This window comes from Pomacea canaliculata, linkage group LG4 (assembly GCF_003073045.1).
Source record: "Pomacea canaliculata isolate SZHN2017 linkage group LG4, ASM307304v1, whole genome shotgun sequence".
Taxonomy (NCBI): Eukaryota; Metazoa; Mollusca; class Gastropoda; order Architaenioglossa; family Ampullariidae; genus Pomacea; species Pomacea canaliculata.
In genome coordinates this window covers 10,097,277-10,122,430 of record NC_037593.1, presented here as the reverse complement: position 1 = coordinate 10,122,430, position 25,154 = coordinate 10,097,277, and the positions used below count along the sequence as shown (strand labels likewise).

The window sequence follows — 25,154 nt, the reverse complement described above, 5'->3', positions numbered from 1 at the left end:
CGACATAAAACACTGATTCCTTCCCTCATCTGTCCAAAGAACGGGGTTTAGATAAGCCCGTTTCATACATGACAGCCGACATGCTGGGAGGCAATAATGTGTTCTGAGCTCGTCTCAGTCATTTGACCCCAAAATAAAACAAACAAATAAATAAAAATCTTTTTGGACTTGACGATACCAACAGGAATCATCTGCAAAACAGTAGATACAGTCAAATCTCCCTACTATGCCACCCCTCTACTATGCCACTCTCGGTATTATACCACTTTTGCTCGGTCCCGACTATAAATTCAATGTAAAAAAAAATTTACTATGCCACCCAGACTCTCGCTACTATGCCACTTTTTTGTGACTGTTAAAAGACACAAGTTGTGAAATTCCGCGCAGTGCTCGATTACTATACTGTATGGTAGTGTGGGACATCGCAGTTAGGTGGATGGAACATAGCACGCACACAGGGAGGGTGGAGGCTGGCGATGTGGGGGGTGGTGGTCGCTGGCCGGGTGACAGCCACGTGACAGAGGGAAAGTGTGAGGGGGTCGACTAGCGACAGGATGCAGGTGCGCGGATGTGGTTGGGAGGGGTGGAGGATGAAGAGTTGAGGGGGAGAATGAGAGGAGACAGCTAGCGAAGCCGACGATTCTTGACAGCTTTGGACCAGACCTGGGCAAAGGACTCCTGTCTCTGACCGGCCCGCCCGCCAGTATATATACTATACATACAGTATTAGGTAAAACTGAGTTAACTATATTAGTCCGGCCCTCTAAAACCATCCCAATTTCTCATGCGGCCCCTTGGGAAAATTAATTGCCCACCCCTGCTTTGGACTGATGGGTAACTTGAACAAATAAAGCCGTTTTTACGAACCCTCTCTACTATGCCACTCTCGCTACTATGCCACTTTTGCTCGGTCCCGGTAGGTGGCATAGTAGGGAGATTTGACTGTATCAGGTTTTGACCAAAGCTCGAGCGGCTGTCTTAGGCTCTGATCCAAACAGTAAGAGTTGTACAGCGACCAGCCTGGTACTGAGTAGAACAACAGTTGTATAGCTACTATCATCTTAAGAAGTTAGGTTGTCATATGAGATTTCTCATCTGATCTCAATGTTTTGTGTCTCGACTTACCCAGCTGTGACTTCTACCATGCGTTGGGCCTCCTGAAAGACGCCTTATAGAAAGTTCGAGATCTTAATTTTTGACAGGTATTGTCGCCCTGCCGTATTATAGTCTTGTGAAAAGTTCTAAACTGTCAGACGCAATCCACCGTCTGCGGGGAAGAGTTCACAGTCAGAAAGAAATATCGGTGACCTCGACGATGAACGCCTTTGAAGAAATGGGCACTCGAGCGGTTGCTAAGATCAAGTGAAGATCAGACAACGATTTATACATCGAAGGTAAGCACAGGAACGAACTTGTCAAGTTTTCACAGGTGAACACCAGGTATTCCGGTGCACCAAGGAAAGGAGAGCACACGCACAAGACAGATTTGTATACAAAACAAGTTTCTTTCCATCATTGAGGTATTAGAGCAGTGGTAGTATAATGTAATAATGTCAGGGGCGTAATGGCCTTCAACTTGTAGTCCCAACCAGCTCACTAACCAATAAATAAATAAATAAATAAATAAATAAAAATAATAATCCTCATAAAACACATCAAGGAAAGAAAATCCCAATCCAAACCAGGCTAGGAGGTGAGGAGAGTTCAGCCACTTCAAGTCTTGAGAGCATTAAGTTTGGACTATTACACATTTTAGTAAAATCCAATGTTGACATTGATAACCAATCCATGCCACTCAGGCTTTTGGACTGTCGTTAATACTTTTATAGGTCCCTTCCATGGACTGCTTGCTACGTTTGTGTCATTGTTCGTATTTTTATGGTTCTTCACTGTGACCCTGTCCTGACCCTGAGCGTAATTTACTTTGTGTATGAGTAGTGTCTGTTGTAGAAGAGACTAGAGAGAGTGTATCTGTTCTATGCGTGTCTGTTGACACATACATGCATATCTGTATTAGTAGGACTTGTTCATCTTTACACATTTCTAGAAGCTTTCGTGGATTGGAAAAGCGATAAAGACGTTGTTCGTGAAGCCATAGGCTGGAAGGTAAGCCTTTGGACAACAAGGCCGAAGGATGAAAGTCTACACTTTGAACCGATCAACTGTATTCGTTAGTCTCAGATGATAAAGACGTGACTTACGTATTGGACTGATAAAAGGTTGGGATTGAATTACTGGCGATGGCGAGACCTGTCCCACCATTTTTCTGAGGTCTAAGACCTTGGCTGAAACAGGCAGCGAGGATGAAAACCACCTTCGACAATTCCCGTTGGAGCGACTGCAAACTGCTGATCGATCTCCAGGTCTCGACACGTATCGCTTAATATATTTTTATCTGTAGCTCTCATTGCATCTCTGACTATACAATACGTATCGCTTAATATACATTTATATATCTCTGGCGCTCATTGCATATCTATCCAACACGTATCTCTGAATATACATTTGTATCTCTAGCTCTCATTGCAACTTTGACCAGGGCCGCCAAGAGCCAGCACCGGAAGACACCTCTCCAAACCTCTTGTAATTGCTATCATAAATTAGTTTCCCAGGATATAATATGTTTACAATTTGATTGGCAGTATGTATAATTCATTCAGTAACGTAACAAAATCCAGTGACCAAGGTTGAGCCCCTTAACGGCCGCGGGCCGGAGGACACTTGACTCCCCACCACCCATCGACACACATCGTCAGGCCTGTCTCTGACGATACAACATGTATCGCTTAATATACATTTATATATCTCTAGCTCTAATTGCTCTGTCTATGCACTACTCATAAAAAATTAAAAATAGAGAAAGACAGAGAGAAACTAACTTACGGAACCCAGCCACAGCAAGTGTGACAGTTGATGGTATAAAATATTTAAATTTCATTATTTGACAATAAAGTATACAAAAACTGCGTTTGTAAACCAGTTCAGAGAACCACAAACCAGAATCAAAAGGTTATAGGAAATGTCAGTGCCCTTTGCCACAGTCAAAAACATGGCCGACCTTCGCTGCCAGAAGTGGAGCATCTGGGTCAGGGTTGCTACCTATGGAGGGCTGGTCTGAGCTCAGATGTTTGATTGGTCTAAAACTTCTCCTTCAATTCAATGAATAACTATCTCAGGATGTTCTTGGCGTTTCCGATGGGAGCAGCTCCCACTGCACGTGGGCCTGGAAAAATGTCTGTGGCATCAGACCCGTTGTGCAGGTTATACGGGTACATCTAGTGACATCTTGTTTCTTCAGATCGCGCCGTCGCTGAGCAGACGTCACAGGTCACTGCGTGACGACCGTGGAGAAAAAAAAAAAAAAAAAACAACGACGAAGGTCATAATGTGTCACGGCTGCACACATCACCAAGCGACTTGCGTGTACATCGGGTGTGCCCCTCTGTACCCACTCCCCTCCCCCTTTTGTAAAATACTGCGAATGGGATTTTTGGTTATGTTTATACCCGCTAACTGCTTTTAGCGGCGTTCGTCTTTCTTTCTTTCCCAGTCTATACCTGCCTCTATCTTTTTGTCTTGCTACTTCAGGAAAGCTATGTTTTTCGGAAATGCCCCGTTTTCTGGAAAATTCGGAAATGACGTCACTGGAAAGAGTTCGAGTTTCTAGGAAGCTGTATTGTCGTAAAAATAAATTTTGTTGCTTTCCGAGACTAGCCTTTGGCTGTGTCACTGCTTTCTGGGTCATGTGATGTCACGAGTCTGGACAACAAAGTTTCTCTGGATTGTCAGTAGGCGTTTTCACTGCAGCATGTGGGAATTTCCCTCCACAGTATAAATAATTATTGAGGTCTTGCGGTTTTTTTTGGTGTGCAACATCCGGCACTGATGGCGATAACAAGCGCATTAAATTGAAGCAAAGTGTGTGCTGCGCATGCATTATATACATATGAGATAGAAAATGTTTCTCTATACAGAACTCTGATATATGTATATAATCAGAGAGTGAGAAAGGGAGAGTGAAAGAGGAGGTGGTAGGATACACTGTCAAAGAAATAGAGTGAGGTAGGGATAGAGACGGATGTGGGAAGACTGGAGGAAGGGTTGCATACAAAATGGCATCTATCGAGACCAACCAACCAAGTCCTCAAAAGTTGTACAGGTGAGCGTGACGTAAATCCAGTCATTAACGTGCCACCACCCGGTCTAGCGGTTTGGGAATGCCCGTTTGAATGGGGACTTCATTTGATTCATCCGCACATCATTCGCCGGTCATCAAAGCCTCTGCAGAGTTGACACGAGACAGCAGCGTATAACGGACGACTGTCATTGCTGGCTGTGCTGTGTTCTACTGATGCTTTCAGACTTTCAGGTGCAACTCTACATCAACATAACCAAGCCACTACCGCCAAAACCGACATTTAGACCGGAAGCAGGCAGGACTCGATCATGGCCTTTCTAGCGATCTGTGCTCTCTTGCTGTGTGTTGGTCCGATGAACTCGATGAAAGCTGACGGAAGCGGGCCAGGTGTCACATCTTTGGTCCAGAGGAGCAGCTTCCTGCGCGTTAGCTGCTCAGCGACTACAGGCAAAGAAAAGTAACTAGCATTTGCTTTCTCTTGTTCATGACAGTTATGGTGGCTGAAACCTTACGTACGTAACATGTTTTGGACTTGTAATTTGGTATTCACTGAAACACATGAAGATCAGACTAAGCCTCTGTTTGAAACCTAACAAAGAAACCTAAAAAAGAACATCCTTGTAATGACAGTGGGCTGAGTTTCGGTTTCTATCGGCACGTTTTGTTCCTTTTCTTTTGTTTGAATTTCTAAACTACATTTTTTACCTGCGTTTAAGGGACTAAATTAATATTTCATACTTAGGCTAGGTACATTTCATGAAAAGTTTTAGTTTGTTTATAACGGCGGTTATTTTCACATGATCGAAGCATTCCACTTGAAAATCAGAGAAAGCACTGAAGATATTTTTAGGTTTACGACCAAAAAAAGGCAGGTAGTGACAAAGCCCACCGCTAGCTTTTTACATATGCAAAATATATCCAAAACATTCTGTACTTAACGAGGCTTAGTGTTAAAGACATTAACACCTGATCCGATTGATTTTTCCCCCTCGGGTAGATTGAGGGTAGCAGATGAATAGAGGACTCAGGTTAGGACCAGATCCTTGTGTGACGTGATTTGCTAACATATGCACGCACCTGCGATTTATCGCATGTTGGCTGTCATGTGGTTACATGTAGTCTCCTGTCTAACGTGGTAACCGAGAAAGCCATGAGAGAAGATTTGTCCCCTTGTTAACTCAGGGTGGCTGCTATATCAAACAAGGGGTGTTGGGTGGCATGGCGGAAGAAGAGATAAACAAAGACTTGCTTGCATACGTTATCTAGACCATGGTTATCTAGTCTATGACCTACTGTAGATATTCCCAAACTACTATTATGTATCCTAAAAAAAAAAAAAAAATTAATAGCTGGGTTTTTGATCTGGGTCTACTTTTGCAATTTTCTAGAAATGTGCCCGGCCATCCACACATTACCAGAAATGGCCATAGTTTAAAAGGGAGTTGTCATTAGCGTCATATTTACCGTTTAACATAATTGCCGAGGTACTTTATTTGAGCTCACGAGCACCCGGTCCTATCTCACTCAGCTGTTTACGTTGGGTAGGTTCTTTTCGAGAAAATGGGTTGTTGACATGGTTGGCTGATTTCACCCCACTTTCGTTTCTCGAGCTTTATTTATTTTAGTTTTTTCGGATTGCATGATACTTCGTGTCTATGAAAGTATTACCAGAAATGCAAATAACCTGGAATAAAAGCAGTAGACATGGAATCTATATCACTTTTTGACTAGTAACTGTACAACTGCCAAGACAAGCAGGTCACATGACATGTAGGGTGTCATGTAGTTACGTGTGTCTCAAGAAAGTGTTGGTTGGTGTAGTTGTCTAATACGAGTGTGGCATCGGTTATTTGTGTCAGAAACAGGCATGTCATGTGTTACTTGTGTTGAAACCAAATAGCTCGCCTTGTGCCTAAAATAAAAGTGTCAAGAGTGTCTAAGGCGCCAAAGTGCACGACCACGTGGTTTACAGATAAAGAAAGCAGGAAGGTAAAACAAATGAAGGGATATCAAAGAAAGATGGGTGTGAGGCAACACAAATTTCTTATTCGGAAGTGACCTTTATTATCATGCAAACAGGGGTGACGAAAACTTTATTGATGCAACAGCTGCGTCCATGTCTCAATAACACAAACATCTCCATCTGTGTCCTGTGGAATTCCGTCGCCATCTTGTGCGGACTCAACTCCAGGTGGATGTCTCTTTGGACATAAATGTTCTTAGTTCACTTTCTGACCAGACAACAGACACCGTATTCCGTGTCGAGAGCATTTCTAATCACGACAGTTAGTGCTAATAGGGAGACGAACTGTTTATTTTAAATAGGCGAGACTGTCACGAGAAGTGTAGCTAACCTTGCTGCAGTCTAGTCTTCTCTTTCTTACTCCTGTCCCCATCCCGTCTTTCTTGATGCCTTTGCATTACAGGCCATCCAGATAGAATAGATGGTCGTCAGATGGCCATTTATCTATAAAAAGGAGCAGATTAAAAATTTTTCCCTTCTTTTATTTATCCGTTTCTGGATCATTAACTTTACAAAACTCTTGGGTTCTTTTTGGGGGTAAGGTGGAGGGAGAAATTGTCAAAAACAACACCTCCCTCTCCCCAAAAAACTCTGAGAAGACAAAGTACCATTCGCTGTATGTTAGGTCTGTGTCATGTAACTAAAAATGTAGAAAACACAGTATAAAGATGCGACTGCCTTTTGGAAGAGCTATCTTCCTTCAGGTGATAGTGCAACTTAGCTGACAAACGAGCTTTTTGATGACAAACGATCTGATGTAGACTGTAATGCAGACACTCATTCACTATGGTCAATTTTTACTTTTGTTATTCAGATGTGTCTTGTACTCTCTGAGAATAGACCTTGTGCCATTAGCAGTTTTTATTTGTCTTATTGTTTTTGTAAAGCGTTAGGATGATGACGGGAAAAAGCGCTGTAGAAATCACATCATCATCATCATCATCATCATCAATCATCAATCATCAATCATCATCATCATCATCATCATCATCATCATCATCATCATCATCATCATCAATCAATCAATCAATCATCATCATCATCAATCAATCATCATCATCATCATCATCATCATCATCATCATCATCATCATCATCATTCATCAATCAATCATCATCATCATCATCATCAATAAATGTAATTTATGGTTGCTGTTCATTCTTAGTAGTTGCTACAGTACTTGTCTGCGATCCAATATATTGGCCTCGGCTCACAGTTGTCCACGTTTCTACCCGAGAGTTCAGACCGGCATGCATTGGGGTTTTTTTTCTTAGGCAGTGCACTTCACTTCAAGCGTGTGGCGCAAACAAGATTGTTTCAGCAGGACCAAGAACTGTGGTACAGGAAATTCATTTGACTCACACTAAGGAGTCTCCCTTTCAAATTATTTCAAAATAAACTTACCCGGGTTTTTCCGGTTTGTTTTTTTTATAGTATTGAGAGTGAAGGGAGGAATGCTAAACTTTTTCTTGACAGACATTCAGTGTTCACATGGCAGGTAAGTACTCGTTGTTCGTTTACGCTCGTGATGTCAGTACTGCTGTAGGAATACTGGGTACTTGACATTTATTCACGCTGCACGAGCGTTTGTGTGCGTAACGTTGTAACTGTAGAATACTTGTAGGACCTTCTGTGTGACGTCATGTCTATATTCGTGTATGTTGCAGCCAAATAACGTACATCACCCTCAACATCAGCAAAAACGTCAGCATAAACGAACAGGTGGCATTTGTGCACGCTTCCAAACATGGTGCAGTCCACGAAGGGTTAGAAGACGTCGCCGTACATGGCTACATCAACAACAGCGGCAACCCACCGTCGGCTTACCTCGAGATCAGCTACCAAGAGCTACCTTATGCCAACAAGACCTTTGTGTGCGGCTGCAACTTCATTTCTGACACTCCTCACAAGTGCGAGCTGAACGAACGGTGGGAAGATGCTGTCGTGTACGTCTGCGGCACAGACGCGGCACCTGACGACATCACCAACATCGTGGTGGTGGAGAAGAACGGAAAGAGCGGAAAGAACGAGTCATTCGTTGGGCCCAACAGCACCTCGGCTTCGGATGTTGCTAACAAAATGCAATACTGGGGAGACAGTGGTCATGAGAGAGCGTCCACGTGGGTGGTGGTCAAGAGATCATCGCAGATGCTTCACGTCATCACATCCCATAATCCGGACTCGGACTCGCTCTTCTGCCGCATCAGCACAAAGACGGGGGGAACTGAAGACTTCCCGATGAGCCTGGGGTTCATCCTCCCAAATAGCTCGAGAGTCAAGGGTGATGCCGAGGCTGAGAAAAGCTATAGCTGGCTTGGTTACCCTTTTCTTGTTTTAATTCTGGTCGCTGTCATCGCGGCGTTCATCGTTAGGGAGCGGAACTGGAGATCCAGAACTCGGCATCATCAATCGAATACGGAGAGCCAAAATAGGTTAATCCCTGATCCGTCGAATGGGTCAGAGGTGAGCCAAGTCTGACCGTGTGAAAGACAGTGTAAATGAGTGTGTAGAGTGGAAAACAGTTTATCTAACCCTCATTCCGAGCTCACAGATTATTTGAATTGACATCGATCTCAGCTCATCACAATAACGACACTATTTTCTGAGCGAGTCAATTCATCTATTTAAGCAAATGGAAGAATACCATTCCCTGTGCTTCCTGTAGCATCACAGTCCCTTACCGTCTTTCAGGGTGAAACAGGATGTCTGTCATAGCCTGAGTGTGCTGGTCATAGCCTGCTCCAAATGTCAGTCTGGTGGTGTTTCCTATCCAGACTTTCAGAGAGATTCTATCAGCATCAGACATACGGACTCCACGGGTAACGACAGGAAATGCCACCCCACCGCTCCTCCTATCCCAGAAGTGCATCTGTATTACATCATTCATTGAAGACAAACGAGCGGTTGTGTGGTGGGAGGGGGAGATTTTTATTTTGGTTTGCTCGGACGCTGAAGGAGGGGAGACAAGAATCTCCATTAGCGAAAAGGTGGGCTAAAAATGCGCGTGCCAGTCCGAGACTTTGATCCGAGCGCGTGATCAGGACGGGTCCCGATAACCAGTCACAATGAAGGTCCTGGACTGTGGACGACCCATGTCACGTGATCGAAAAGAGTTCTGAAATTATAAACACTTATGGAGATATCAGACTTTTGTCCACATCTAAAGATATAGTGCTACAGATTATTTTCTTTATTATTATTATTAATTATTTTTGAAAATTTAGGTCAGTTTAGTAATCCCATGACCACCATTGCTGCTTTGTGTGGTGTATTGCTAAAATGGGGAAATGGCGAGGGTTTTTTTTTTTTGTCATCAAGGAAAAGAGCCCCTGCCCCTCTCACCCTTTCCCCTCCCTCTACGATCTGGTGGTCAAAGAACGCGCAAGCTTGACGATAGAAAACAGTGCTGACAATTTCATTATGAGTCACTGTTGATTCTCCCTATTTTAGTGAAATAATATTGACAGTCCAACGACAAACCACAGCTGAGATTCCCTCAGTAAACTCCTGTCGACATTCCAACAATGAACAGCTGTGAATGTTCTCACAGCTGACGATTCTAATAAAAGACTATTGAAGTTTCAACAATAAACGAGTGATGGCATTCCCTCTATAAACAACGTGGAACCAACCTCACGGGCCACCAAGAACCCCAGTGAAACTGCGGGTATGGTTTGGCCATGGATACCACCCGGCATGACACTGTGTGTAAGACCGTCCTTCAGCGTACCTACGAAAGTGATGGATGCAGAGGAACACAGAAAAAATTGGCTTCCTAACATAAATGAATGGAGCGGCCATACCACATAGGACTTGCATACAGGGATGGGCCTTGCCAGCCTCTGCACCTGTCAGTTGTCCCCACCCCTGGCTACTAATACCTGAAGTTCAGCAGAGCTGGACATAAGGTGGTACAAGCCAAGGGTCACCGAATGGAAGAACAAATGATGACTTCCATCCACACTGGCTACAGAAAAAGTGCCCGCTGTAAATTGAATACATTCTTTAACGGCTTGCACTTCTGTATTCACATGGTCAGGACGACAAACACATAAAATGTGCAACTGTCCCCATTTTTGTCTCGCATGGAACCTAGAATAAATGCTCAAAGTGTATTGTTCACAGTTCCGTCCCCTTGATAATAGTCAAATGATAAGCAAGTCGGGCAACATAAGAAAGGATTGTGTTGTCTTTGACAACAACCCGTGTCTGCTCAGTCGAAACTACAAACCCTAAATAATTGTCATATATATGTCTGTCGAGCCAACAACAACACACATAATAAAAAATGACCAAGTATGTATACCAAAGAAACAAATCCATTGTGAATTAATCAAGCTGTTTAAAGGGCCACATTTTCATCCCGTCACAAGAAGACAGCAGATTAAAGGCCAACTGTGTGTCTCTGCTTCTCTCACTAACCACAACAGCCGCCGTAAGTTCACGTTGTGGTGCTGCCTCCTACTGCCGTCATGTGACGTCACGTTGGTGAACTCAATGCAAACATTCAGGTGGCACAGGACGGGAGGCAGCTGACTATTCAGCTTCGGTGTAAATGATGTTGCTCCCAAATAGGATATTTTTACAGTTTAAAGTGCCATTTGTTCAATTCTCTTCTGCGATTCTTTAACATTGCTTATAACGTTTAAGAATTATTTTTTGACGATTCAGAGTTTATGTTTTGATATTTTATTCAAATGTAATAAATTTTTTAATGATGTTTTGCAATTTTTTATTGTTGTGGTTATTATTAAAAGTTGCAAAATATTTACAATTGCCCAATGACACAAATGTTCATTGTAGTAATAGATATACAAAATCATAATTATAATAAGAAGACCTTATATGTGTATATATATTTGAAAATATATGTGAATATATATTTACATTAAGAGAAACGAGAAAACCACGCATATTATTTGTCCTATACGTCCTGATGAGAGAACAAACAACACTTGCCACTCGTTATAAATGGAAGGGCAAGAATATCTTCTTTACTTTATTTTTAGTACATTATTTTATTTACTGTTGTGAAAGGTGTAATAAGAGTATTTCTCGCATTACTTTCTGTTACAAACAAGAAGACTTAAGTAAAGTCACTCACATTGTTTATTATAAGAACGATCGAAATAGTATAACAGAATTATGATGGAAAGTTTGTTAAGGGCACTTAATTATAATGGTAAGGGGTAAGAATATGTTGACGACGATGACAATTGTTGACGACGATGACAATGCTGCTACTGCTGCTGCTGATGACTATTATGATGATTGTTTTTGTAATTATTATTGTTTGCATACAGTGAGTAATTTTAGTGGCTGTTGAAGTTATGAAGTTGAAGACTTTAGAGGATGTGCCAATACAAACACAGAATTACAGGTATCCATGCCCCACAAATCACATCTGTTTTCTTTTGGATAGAACAGTGGCTGTTGATGTCCATGTTGATAAAACACTGGCCGACAGCACAGAGTGAGTGCCGTTCATAAGAACCAGAGTTCAGTGTTCGGATGTCACTGAATGTTGGCGGTCAGCAAGATCACAGTAGTGATTTCACAAAGCACATTTCTGGAATCCTACTAGTGAGTGCATACAGTCTGCTTGTATCATTTATTCTTGTAATGGTTGATGTTGATATTGCTTCTAAGTAAGAAAGGAAGAAGAAAACAGAGTTAAAGAAATGTGAAGTTAATTCATAGGGCGTGTTCACCTGGTCAGCATTTCGTGTCGTTTTTTACGCAACAAAAGAAAACCACATTGTTGTGCAATTTTAAAACTATCACAACAATTATATCAACGTGCACAGAGCCTTTCTGGTTAAAGGGTAACATACTAGTGTTGTAAAATATTAAACTGAAATAAATGTGTTTAGGAACTAGCATAATCAGTGTAAAAATAGCTGTAGCAGTATGCAGTAAAATAGTTAAGCCATCTTTTGTTTGTTTTGCTTTTGTAGTTTTCTAGTGATTTCTGATTTATCCACGAAAATAAAAAAATAAATATCAAATACTGTATGTCGACTACCCTCGTTTCAGTGACTTGTGTGAGTGTAATGTCAACATCTAGGGGCTTGTCTGGTGTCACAAGGGATTTTCATCATTGTGCTCGATGTGATAACTGGAGGCAAAAGAATTAATTGCTTTCACTATCCTCAGACACACAATACACACAAAGGCACAGAGGAACACACACACACACACACACACACACACACACACACACACACACACACACACACACACACACACATGCTGCTAATGATAGAAAATAATACTCGAGAGAAAACAGTTGAGGTGTCCGTCAGACGAGAGGAGAAAAACATCCTCTTCATCGTCTCGAAGGCTGGCAGGGGACAGAAGAGACGTGGCGCTGAAGACGTCCACAAAACTCTGAGGTGTGTGAACAGTTGTTCACGGGAAGAGAATTCCAGGAGGAATGGGAAAAGATTTCCACAAGAGTGTGGCAACGATGTCAATACGACAGAAAGACTGCCAGCACAGAAATGAGTCAGAAAGTAGCCAGAACCTACCGGACAGTCCCAGACCTCAACCAGCTTTGCAATCAAAATGCAAGTTGAGAAACATGGAAAGATACCTGTGTGTCTCTCACTCTATTGGAGCGTTTCTGGCGGTCACAGTAAGTATGGGGGTCAAGTAAGCAGTGGCTTATTAATGTGTTGAGATGCAGAATTCAATTTTAAACAAGCATGTGGAACAATTAGGGCTTTCTTAATGCAATTCACGCACAAACCAAGGACAACAATTTAAAAAGGAGCACTTGTGTATCCGTGACGGGTCCATTTTTTATTTAAGTTAAAGCATCTCAGACACTCCCCCTACCCACACCACCCACCCACATACACAGAAAGAAAGATGGACAAAGAAAGCGAACGATATAAAGATAATTATTTGCCATCCATTTTGCGGCTAAACTGGAAACTTTTCCACCAGTTTACTTACACCTTCTCCATTTAGCATATGCTTGTGTCGATAGTCTATGTTGACAATGCTAAAATAAAACATTGTTTATGTGAAATTAATGACTAGTTGCCATGAAAACTATCCAGAATGACTTACAGACATTAACATTCAACAAATAATAACAATCACAGAGTTCAAATGATTGCTGTTATCAATTACTTGACATAGTACTTTTGTCTGACGCCTGTGATAACTTATTTATCTATGTTTCTGAAAAATTATTGCTTTTATCTTAAAAAGATGACAATAAATTATAACATCATTGCTCAGTGTTCTATTAACTTTGGCACAAGCCAATAAGTACATAAACAAACATCTTGCACATTAGCTTTTAGAGCAGAAAATGACAAGTGTCAGACCGAAAAATCTGAGGAGGAAGAGATTGATATGCAGAAAAGGGAATAGCATAAAGAAAATAGGAAAACTGAAAATTAAATTGTTTATGCTATTCAAGTATGCAGTGTTTAGGCAGTATTCAGAAGTTTCCAATGGCAACAGACATGCCATATTATTTAGAGTGGCTGATGCTGTTGTAAGGATCTGAGTTTCATCAACATTTGAATTGAAAAAATCAAACGGAATACTTTATAGGCTGTTGTGAGCAAAATAAAGTAGCTGGGTGCAAAGAAAATATGTTCCCAAGTCTACCAGAATACAAATGTTATGTTTGTCACATAAACGGGCATCCCCCTATGTCTCATTCCTTTAAAAAAAAAGAAAAGAAAAAGGAAATAGTTTAGTTCATCTTTCAGTCAGAAAAGGAGTACATCCTTTCTTAATTTAAGAAAATGTATCGTGCATGGAGGTAAACGAGTCATCATTTAAATAATAATTACAATCAGCCTGGTGTTAAATACACTGATTCCTGCAGCAACGTTTGTAGAGAGAAATGTGTGAATCATATCCCGTCGGTTATGCCAGTTGTTATCATCTTGTGTTATCCTAGTTACCTAGTTTCCTTCACAGTTTTCAAGCATCGCCGGAAATATATCAACATACAATACAAGAAAACCTATATTAATAGTACCGTCTGCCTAGTCAAAGTCACTCCTGCCTTCCACCCTACGGGTGCTCATTGTTCTCGCTTGCAACAAATTGGCTTCTTGTTCACGCTTCAAACAATCCTATGCAACCTATTTATTTGACTCCTTGTCTTTAATTTAAAGGTCTAGTGAGGTATAATTTTAATGGCTGGGTAAATCTCAGTACAAGATACCATTTCCCTGATATGGTTGAATACCTCAATTCTTTTTTCCAGATACATGGCTCCAAACATCACCATTAGCCAAAAACAACAACAACAACAACAACAACAACAACAACAACAACAACAACAACAACAACAACAACAACAACACACCATGAAAGTACATCGATACGTTTACCTCGTGAATTCTTCACCCAGTGGAACAGCTGGGATTAGATGTCTGTGTACAAATCTGATGTCACGAGTTTGACCTCTTTCTGTGCACGGAATATTTGTAGGCGTGTATTTCGAGAACTCGAGGGATATACTAGGAAAAATATGTGCACCCTACGAGATCTTTAAAGTGTAATCCACCAAGGGGGAGTAAATACAGTGACACACTTTGCTTGTTAGGTCAAACGTATTTCTATCGCTCACAACAGCTGTGGTGATAACTCCCTAGTTGCTAGCTCAGGGTATAAACACCAGACCTCCCCCTACACCACACATCTACACCCACCCACACCAACCTCTTCACCACACTGTTTAGAAATAAATGTTATTGGGCAGGTAATGCGTAATATTCAAAATTAATTTGAAGGCATGCACAACGGGAGTCGACAAACATTAGCTACAAAAGGACTACGAAGAGACATTAAAGCGACTAAGCTAACAAGAAAAAAAAAAAAGTTTGTTGTTGGCGTAGATGTACTCACGCCACGCCAGCGCGTGTCGCGTCAGGTTGATTACACTCCACGCAGGAGAGTTACACAACCTACAGGTCGCTCTACCCGCCTGCACGTCCTTCGTCCTTCCGGGTGCTTGGACAATTTTGATAAGTCCTTCTCTCGCTCATTTCGTAAAAGGAAAATACAAGCTTTATCATATCATTGATTGGTGTAGGCGAGCAGGTTTTTTTGTTTGTTTAAAAAAACATTATCTAGGAGGTATATAAGCTATGCTGGTAGACACTGCAGGTAGACGGATTCAACCTTTTGTGTCAGAAGCTGGTCTAGCTGCTTTGCATCTCAACGTTCACCGAAAAGCTCACCTGGTATCTTGCCATCTTCTGGTTGCAAGAGCGTGACATTAAATCATTTCAAGCAGTCTGGAGATGTCGTGCGGACTAATCGGAGGTCACAAGCAGGGCCGGATACACAACTTTATCTTTCATTAGACTCTCGTCCAGCTCCAACAGAGGTCACACCTGTCCTGTTTCTGGAAACCGTTCTTCAGTCCACTGCCTTCTCGATCGATCATACCTATGTCTGCAGGACGTGGAGCAGGTCGTCTTTGACAACAAAGTTGTGGGCGGAGCCTAGATGACAGCCTAGATGACAGCCTCGCAATCGTAGGACTGTCAGCTATTAGCAAACCTCGCGCGGTTGCGTGGTTTTTATTTAGGTAACATCTGCAGTAGAAGGCAAGTCGCAATGGCTTTCTCTACCATCTGCATCTTGGTTCTGATGACAGCTGCGATGACGAGATCAGCGATGACTGCACCTGCTGCAAGCTTGTCTGTCATGCGCGGACACCTTGTACGAGTCATTTGTGACGTGAAGGCAACGTAAGTAGAGACAATTTCTTTGTGCTTGTACTGGGGTGAGCAGGTGTGTGATGATCTACACAACATTTCGTGTAAAATAGTTGCTGCTGTAAGTGCGCTGACTGCTACTATATGCACCAAAGCTCGTTGCTAAAGTAAATGCGCGCCATTATTTTGGTATCGGAGCCTACCTGGCATGACGTAATCTTTGACAGGAAGTTGGTCTTTTATGCTTTGGTTTACTGGCTTTCAACCGTGGGATTGAGGGCATTATTTATTAGTAAAAACGCATAGATAATGCAATAATCTAAAACTGCCTGTTTCGACTTATCATTTTCCCTAATCTCCTCTTGCAAGGGGTATATCTGCGCATTAGATTTTTGTCTATTGTCCACTCGTTTCCTGAGTAAACAAGTGAATGCATGTGAGTGGTTGAGTACAGAGAAAATGAGAGAAAGAGAGATGTTATATGTGCATGCATGCCTAAATAAAATGCTGATTGTGAGTGAGAGAAACAGAGAAAGAGAAACTAAGAGAGAAGAAAAGTAGAAAAGATAAAAAGGGAGATCAAGCTAGAGTTACAGTCACGAGCGCAGTAATACTTCTATTGCTAACGACAATGGGACTGTGGTCACGAAGCGAGGGTATGTCATTGTCCCGGGGAAATCAAGGGCAGGTGTAATGTGTCAGCACTTAAAATACGATATCCAGACTCCGTGGATTTTTGCTTTACTACTGGGACATTAGTTCTTGGCAAATATTTCCTGGAGTAAAGTAACATAAAACAAGATCCACGGGGTCTGGACGGGGCATCGTAACTACGGAGACAAGAAGTTTGTCCTCAAATTCCATATTTTTCCCCAGGACAACGACTTACCCTACTTTCATAAAATAGGGTCACAGATATGCTCAGGTGACATGTTTCGGTGGTGGTGGTGGTGGTGGTGGTGGTGGTGGTGATGATGATGATGATGATGAGGAAGAGGAGGAGGAGGACGACGACGACGACGCGACAACAATGATGATGCTGATGATCCCAATGATCTTCTTTTCCTCTTGTAGTTAATCCTACTCATGACTCAACATAACAAATACAGCATCAGAAGTTTAGTTGTGGATTGTGCATAATGGTAAAAATGACAGACAATTTATTTCTTAGGACGAGAATACCAGCAGTTTAGAGAACGAGCACGTAAGAGTATCTCGAAAAAAGTTTGTTGAAAGATCCACCCTCGGGGAAATTTCCTGGTGCATTTGTATCCTTTTTCATCGCCTTTCCTCCAAAGTGCGAATACATCTCAGGATAGAAGCACTATACCTTCGACCATCCAACCAACAAATCAGTTCATGCTCTTTGGCTGCGACACCTGTTCTACTTCACAGCAGACCTTCAGGCTTCTTTTCAGGGTACCCTGGTTTCCTCTCTGCTCAACGACCCTTTTCTCGTGAACTTTCATCTTAAACCAGTCTGCACCCTCCCGTCCGCCCCCCACCCCATCTCCAAACGGTGGTATCTGCTGACACGACGGAAAGTAGCTCTTGAGTGAGCTTCCTGTCTGATCCTACCAGCCATGAAACTGTTGAAGAGGTAGAGACATGGGTTAGGCTTTGTCCTAACGATGAACGGTTAGAACGTAAAGGACAAAAAACAAATATAAAAGGAAAGTCAAAGCCATTCTAGGGCGGAAAGAACATTGGATGTCCGAGAACAGAGGAGGATGCATCCGAAATCCATTAGATAATCGCTCCCGGCGGCTCATTTCTAGGCAGGTGGACTGGTGGGTGGGTTACTAGGCAGGTGTTCTCTGTGTTGATACTCATCATAACGAGCTGATATCATCCATCTGGGCTAATGTGATATGATAAGTGTATAACAGGTATGTCCAAAGCCTGACATAAGTGGTGGCAGGAGGGTGGGAAGATGCAGGTGTCTTACCTGTGTTTACGTCTGTAAAATGTTGATCTCTTCCTGGTGGCGCAAAATACTAAACCGTAAAGATGTGTGTGTTGCGCGCGATCGTGCGTGCGTGCTTGAATACGGGTGTGCATACTTAAATAGACCTGACGTCCTTAACACCGTATAACAAATATCTCAATGGCAAAAAAAAACAAAAAATCCCACTCTGTATGAATTCAGTTCTATCTCCCCCACCACCTCTCACTACTTCTCCAAAAACCTAGCTAGGTCAAGGGACTACATTGAAGATATATATAGTCGTGGACATATACAAACATGCTCACGCATGGATACACTCATGCATATCCCTTTTATACATCTACTACAGAAAGGCTCAGGCCCATGAGGTACACAGCGGTCCGGTGGCGCAACGGTTAGCGCCTGTCATCAATACAGTGAAGGTTGGCTGTCCAGAGTTCATTTCTCGTCTCGGGCATGCTGTTCTTTCTCTGCACGTGGCATCTGTTTACAGGGCTGGCTGCTTGCCGTAATATAGCCTCAGTTGCTGGCACGGCGTAAAACACCACTTCTCCCCCCCCCCATGAGGTACATATACATGCCATAGAGGTCCCACCAGTCTCTAGACCAATGTCTAACTTTGGCTCCTGGAAGAGTGTGTTTCTGAGCGCATGGAAATGAACAGTTAAAATTTTATCGTAGAAAAAAATGGAGGATCAAAGGTTAGACATATTCGAAAATTACACTCCTGGCGCCAATAGATATATTACAGCAGGTATAATAAGTAATAACAGCGGCTGCTTTGCGTGGCCTATTTTGCATGTCGTTTCTAAGGAATGCCCTGGAAACTTTAGCTGCTGTGCTTCACGCTCGGCTGACCTCACCCAGACTGTGAATCTTGACGTAAGTGTCTAAGAGCTCGGCTGGTTCACCAGGAATATTCCAGGAAGTTGTGATCACAGTTGCCACCCAACAGACATTTCTTTGACCAGTATAATCTCTCAGTTAAAATATGTGCATTATTTTTCGCTGCCTTGTGCTGGTTGCTTCCTGGATTGACACAGTTTTATTTTCAAATACCAGCAAACTTGTTTTTGTTATTAATTTACTTTTCGATTGTATCTTTTTAAGCGAATCTGTTTGAGCATTTTTCAGCCATTATAAGTTTTAACCAAGAGCTTGAGAGATTTTGTCGCTCTAGCATGAGTTTGTAATTATATAATACATAACTGATTTTTTTTCGATGTAGTAATTAACAATACTGGCTACATGCTGACTAAGAGTGGATTTGGTAACTGTGTAATATTAGTTGTATCTTGACCAAAGTTGATTATAAAAATGAATAGTTGTAGTTAGTTTCTGATCATGTGGATCTGGTGATTTGTTTAATTTTAGTGACTGAGTAAGTAATATACGTGGAACATTTGAGACACACTCTGAGTTTTTACAGAACCTACTGGAAGGAGGGCAAGTCAAATCTCGCCTTATCTCAGACATGATTGTTTCCCACCAATTGTCACACCAGTCCACACATGGGGGTGGGGCGTCACCTATCAACTTCCTGACCTGTTGACCCTCTGAAACCTTTGGACAGTTAGTCGCACGGAAAACGAGAATTGAAGCTCCTGTTGTAATCCTTCGTTAGCATTACACTTTTGTTAATACTTTTGAACTCACGTTCGATGTCGAATAACGGTTTTTTTCTCTTCTCGCAGAGGTTCCAGTATGATTCTTGAAAGGAAGACAGATGGGTGCAACGAGATCCAAGAAGCCACTGTCAAAACCAATGAAAGCCCGGAATCTGAGCGACAGCAGGCGTCGAAGGAGGTAGCCGTGCATGGATTCATCGACACAAACAAGAACCGCAGCTTTCTGGAGATCAGTTTCTTAGAATTTCTTCCTGTTGAGATAGCCCCAAACTATATGTGCAAGTTATTTGGAGATGGTAAAGAAAATAACACACCAAATAATGTCACACCCTATCGCTTTGTTCAGGCAGTTGATATCTTCAGATGCGACCTTGAGCTCGAGAAGCCAGCCAATGACATCTACATGGAGATCGTAGAGATTAACGGCGACCATGAGAGTTTTGTTGGTCCCAAGAAAACTTCCATCAAGGATGTGGATGAAGGGATGCAGCAGTTCAATGGTTTGAAAAACGAAAGCGCGGGGCGGACGACGAACATCACGGTGTTCTTGCGGACCAGCTATTCTCTGATCGTCGCCCAACCGGCGGAGCGTTTTAGCTCGAGCGCCAAGTACTTCTGCAGAATCACCAGGAATAATGAAATCACCCCTAGATACTCACCTGACAACAATCCTGCACAATCGTACAAGGGACCGAAGGTCGTCGATGAGGAGAGGAACTTTGTGTGGCTGGGCTATCCCGTGCTGGGCATCCTCCTGCTTGTTGTTAGCGGGCTGTACATCAGAGAAAGGCGGATGAGATGGAGACTAACTCAAGAGAGAGGCGGCAACCTGCTAGAGCTGGGTGATCCTCGATAGTCTATAAACTCTCGCCTCTGCTTGTTGTAAATTACTTGCAGAGTGAAAAGAGCTTAAGATAAAAGACTACACAAAAAATTGAATTGAAACTGCAGTAAGAAAAAAGTTGGTGTTCTTCTTGAAACCAGCTTCAAAGAACAGTGGTTGAAGCAGAAGGACTGTAGAGGACATAAGGGACAGTCGTTGCTACCGGCGTTGTGGGCAATCTACGAGCGGATGATCTCAAGGCATCAAACCTACAGACAGCCTGACAATGAAGTGAGACTTATGCTAGACTAATGTGTTACAGTATCATCTGCTTGTGGATCAGCGGAAAACTCTGACACTTCACATGTCTAGCCCTCACTGGACCTGCTTGTCCCCCAGCGCCTCTAGCGGAGGAAAAGAAGACAGGGTAACTAAACTCTTCTGTATGCTCTGCTCAAACGAAAAAAAGAAGACGACTTTAAAAAAATACCCACATGGCAAGGTTATAAAAAGATAATTTTGTTGTTGCTGTTGTTGTTGCTGGTGTTGTTGGAGTTAAGAAATCATTCCTCAAATTCTCTGATCTCGCACATAAGGTCCAATCATAAGATGAATTTCGCGGCAAGAAAATGACATGTGAGAATTTTCTAGAAAGCAAGTGATTTTCATCGAAGGGAACTGAGAGTTCGTGACTTACATTGCTGCGCCATTACTGCAGAAAAGGGAGACGTCCAGTTTTTACAGTACGACATTTCAAAGAGCAACGAATGAAGCCACAACCTAAGACATATTAGACACATGTCACGATGATAGGAAGGAATATGTCTTACGGACTACATTTACGTGTTGTTTTGTGGTTGGTCGGCCTTTTAATGGCATGTTAGAGAAGGCTGCGCATGCCTGAATCTTTTGTATGATCACACAGCAGACGACCTGGATAATCCCTGTGTATTACCTGACCTACAGGACAGCTGTGATAATACGAGCTACCCGTGAGAACGACCCTCTCGGGTAAAGTGGAAATAGAAGGATTCAATGACACATTCCATCACTTGTTTGTGTCTGCCACCAGTTTCCCTCCCCGCCATTCACCGACCTGACCACCACTACCAACAACCTCCCCACCACCTCGCCGCCACCATGACCACCTTCTGATCCTAGTCATCACTGGTCCCGTAGTCGTCGGTGGTAGTAACCAAAGACTTCCTTTACTGCTTATTTTCTGTAAATATATTGTACAGGAGGTATCAGACGGTGCCAAAAGCCGGACCAGAATGAGTAATCAGCGATGGATCGGCTGATCAAAAGTTTTTTGGCATTAGACAACACGAGATACCTTTATCTCCAGAAAAAACGATTGCCTCTGAGTCACAAAACATTTTTGAGAAATCACAATGTGGTGCAATCATGTTTCTCGAGATCTGAAAATTTCCAAAATTATAAAAAAAGGACTGAAGGTCATATTGAGTGTCATGTAACTCATTTCCATACATGTCTGTGTGACATAACTTGCTGAGGACATTGTACAGAACAATTTCGAAAACAATTGGCAGCATATTCAATTCCATCCTTTATCGAAAGAAAATGTCCACAACTCAGGGTGTTTTTAAAATGATTTCAATACAGTATGAAACAAATACTTTCTTAAATCATTAAACTTAAATGTATTTTACTTCGACTAATAATAATTTATTCTTATGTTCAGCTCAGTACATGGGCAAACTTTTGTCACCATGTCCATATTTGTGTATAATTTTATTGTGTTCTGGCCGACATTTCTAATACGTAATCAGAGTGAGTCTATGTCACTTTGTTCTAGTGAGCAAATACTGTGCCAACCCCTCCTCTTTGTACCTGTCCCAGAAATTAGTTCTGATGCCCTTTGTTCCGTTACGATTTATATCAAAGTTTGAGTTTCTTCATCTCTGACTATCCGTGTGTCACACAATTTAAGGACTGACTACACACTACACACAAGTCGGACTGCTCTTCTCTGTTGGTTAGTAATCTTCTCGACCTGTAACGGACCCTAAAGCAGGAATTAATCTAAACAGCTGAGGGAGTAGTTGTAACGTGGCGCAACAACAACGACAAGGTAACCTCTGGCACATGACACATGGCACATGGCACATGTCTACTTGTGGGTTTTCTACCTGACCCGGACGCTGTCACGTGTTCAGTACCTGTCGTCCTTTGCACCTCTCTCCACCCTGCACGGGTGGGAGATGGGAGGTGTGTGTGTGTGGAGAGGGTAAACTCTCTTTCTCTCTTTCACCGACCGACCTAAATCCTCACAATCAAGTTTTATAATGTTCAACGGGCAGATCAAAAAAAAAAAAAAAAAAAAAAAAGAAAGAAACCACAAAAAAACAAGCGAAATGATCCCACTTGCGTTGACGTAGATGACTTACACATAAATTAGTTGTACAGATTGTGTTCTGGCTGTGACAGCAGAAGGGGAGAAGTACGAGGACGAACATTTATTATCATGCACGATCAGTGTAGCTGCCATTTTCTCAGAAACACCTTCGCTGTGACGTGTCAATTTTTGAGAAACACGGGTGCTATCGATAGAGGTGAGACTCGTCGCTAGATATTGCAACGGTTCGTAGGTCAAGTGATATCGGGACACGTGTGCTAGCCCCCTCCCCTTCCTCACCTGCCCCATCCCCCGGTCGACTTCAGAGCCAAACTTTAGAATAACGAGGTAGAAGTCGGGTGGCATGACGAGCTGTCTAGTCGGTGCATGGGGTGAGTCGGGTGGGGGTGTGCAGAGCTCACCGTCGTCAGCTCGAGTACCCTGAAGTCAAGTGTCCGTGGGCCTTGTACCACAAGTCGAGTCAATGTGACGATATCGATGTTGCTGTAGACACTAACAGCATGGGGTCGGCTGCATGAGCGCTCTTGTCCCTTAATCAGCGCCCCTCTTAGAGACGCCCATGTCGTTTGACAACTTACAGTGAAAGTGTTTTATGAACGCTGTCATGTTATTCCTACTCCATTCGATGGAGGGAACATAATAATAAACCCTAATTTTTGTAATTCTTAAAACAATCTTCCATTGTAAATGTGGAGTAGAATACTAGAATGTAATTCTGGTGAGCACGACATAGTAAAATATAGTTCTGCCCAATAGGTGTGAACTATTTTTGATATGCACACGGACTCAAAAAAAGCATATCGCCCATGACAGGTATAGCCAACAGCTGACTTAATAGGTAAAAGGTAGACACATGTTAACACAATTACATACGTAATATGCCGTCTCTAGATTCCCTTTATCATGTTTACTTTACTTACTTAGACCTTGTCGTAGTTAGGTGGGACAGAATAGATCCACTATAGACATCCATTTTTATCTGTCAGCATCACGTTTACCTATGTTGTTCTTTATCATGTTTGCCATTGATAATTTAGCGACATGTGATTGACTTTTTTTTATCGATATCCTGTTTTCGGCTCAATTTTTGATGCTTTGTTGCAGCATTTTTTTAAAAGTATAAAATGATAATTTTTCGATAATGCTGTCAATGTATACTCAGTACTTTCTCTTGGAAGTACAGACGTTGTTTTCTCGTTTAGCCAGTTTATTTGTTCTTTGTCACGTGACAAATCATTCGGAATTCACTTCGCCTGACCACCGGAAATAAACATTAATGTTTATGCAGAATGAATAATTCATTCAACTCGTGTGCACAATATTGTGAAACTGGAAGCTGGTGTACACATGTATCTCCAAACATTTCTATTGTTTTTCCTTGTGAACATAAACTGTAGACTTTTCATTCTGAGCGACTTATCAATAGGGTTGTGGTGGTTGTAGGAACAGAGGAAAATGCGACACCACCACTGACCTGAAACTCATGGACAAACCCTGGCTGGGTCTGCTTAAAGGCGAGTAGCTTCTTACCTGTAAGACGATACAGTCTCAGTGTTTGGTTTTGTTTGTTTGTTTGTTTGTTTATTTATGTAGTATTGTTTTTGTCTTTTTTTTTTGGCCTAGGGGATGCCCTGCCACTGCATTTTCATATTTTCCATAATCTCTCAAACTTGCATGTTTTTTGTTTTCGTGAACTGCTTGAGTTGTTTGTTCTCAAAATTGAAGAAGTAGGAGAAATGTCAATCTGTTCATCTTCCATGCTGGTTTAAATAACATTACGAATGGTAAGATGGCTGCTTGGTGGTTTCCGCAAGTTACATGACAACAGGTGCGCAGTGTCTATCCAGTAGTTGAAGATCCGTGAACTTCACAGCACCGTGAACTCAGTCCACCCGGGTGTCAGTAACGCAGCGACACCAGCTTCCTCCCCGCAACCCCTTTCCTGACGAAACGACTCCGGTGTCAGGTTAGGGTGTCCGCCCGGGGTATGTTGGACTTCGTGGAAAGCTTTACTGTCTCAATGTGCTAAGAGAAACAGCTCACAGGCTCATTTTGATTTTGTTGTGTGCGATATTCTGCGTTATTGTGTACTGTATTCCATGTATTGTGATGTTATATATGCAGTGATATGGTGCATTATAAAAGTCATGAATTGTGGTGTCATATATTGTGGTGTAAAGCACCCCAAAAAAATAAAAAAATGGCAGCTGTTTGGATTTGAGCATGAACATGACCACGTGTGGAATGTAAATAATGCTGAGCACATACACTTTTAATTGCAAAAAATAAATAATGCAATATTGTGTGAGCAAACTCAGTGTTTTGTTTCAGATTTGGTGAATTTCTTGTATGGATTGTAATTTTGCACCTTTTTTTGTAAATGAGTCAGATTTTGAAAGACTTTTTATCTTGATGTCTTTCGATGCTTACTCAACACCCCAAATGCAAAGAAAAAAAGCCCCCCCCCCCCAAAAAAAAAAAAAAAACAACAAAAAAACAAACAAACAAACAAA

At 42.1% G+C, this 25,154-nt stretch overlaps 2 protein-coding genes across 2 annotated transcripts; both read left to right on the top strand.

Annotated features, from left to right (window-relative positions):
• Positions 1 to 3,760: 3,760 nt before the first annotated feature.
• Positions 3,761 to 12,176, top strand: LOC112562579. The gene is made up of 2 exons (XM_025235892.1): positions 3,761 to 4,595; positions 7,829 to 12,176. The coding sequence occupies exons 1-2, from the start codon at positions 4,447 to 4,449 to the stop codon at positions 8,637 to 8,639; spliced, it is 960 nt and encodes a 319-aa protein (XP_025091677.1). The 5' UTR covers positions 3,761 to 4,446; the 3' UTR covers positions 8,640 to 12,176.
• Positions 12,177 to 14,530: 2,354 nt separating this feature from the next.
• LOC112562651 lies at positions 14,531 to 24,954 on the top strand. The gene is made up of 2 exons (XM_025236030.1): positions 14,531 to 15,895; positions 19,505 to 24,954. The coding sequence occupies exons 1-2, from the start codon at positions 15,762 to 15,764 to the stop codon at positions 20,292 to 20,294; spliced, it is 924 nt and encodes a 307-aa protein (XP_025091815.1). The 5' UTR covers positions 14,531 to 15,761; the 3' UTR covers positions 20,295 to 24,954.
• Positions 24,955 to 25,154: the final 200 nt, after the last annotated feature.

Coding starts and splice junctions, on each gene's coding strand:
- LOC112562579 (XM_025235892.1), top strand. CDS start 4,447: ATGGCCTTTCTAGCGATCTGTGCTCTCTTGCTGTGTGTTGGTCCGATG. Junction 4,596..7,828: donor GCGACTACAGGCAAAGAAAA/GTAACTAGCATT, acceptor TGTATGTTGCAG/CCAAATAACGTACATCACCC.
- LOC112562651 (XM_025236030.1), top strand. CDS start 15,762: ATGGCTTTCTCTACCATCTGCATCTTGGTTCTGATGACAGCTGCGATG. Junction 15,896..19,504: donor ATTTGTGACGTGAAGGCAAC/GTAAGTAGAGAC, acceptor CTCTTCTCGCAG/AGGTTCCAGTATGATTCTTG.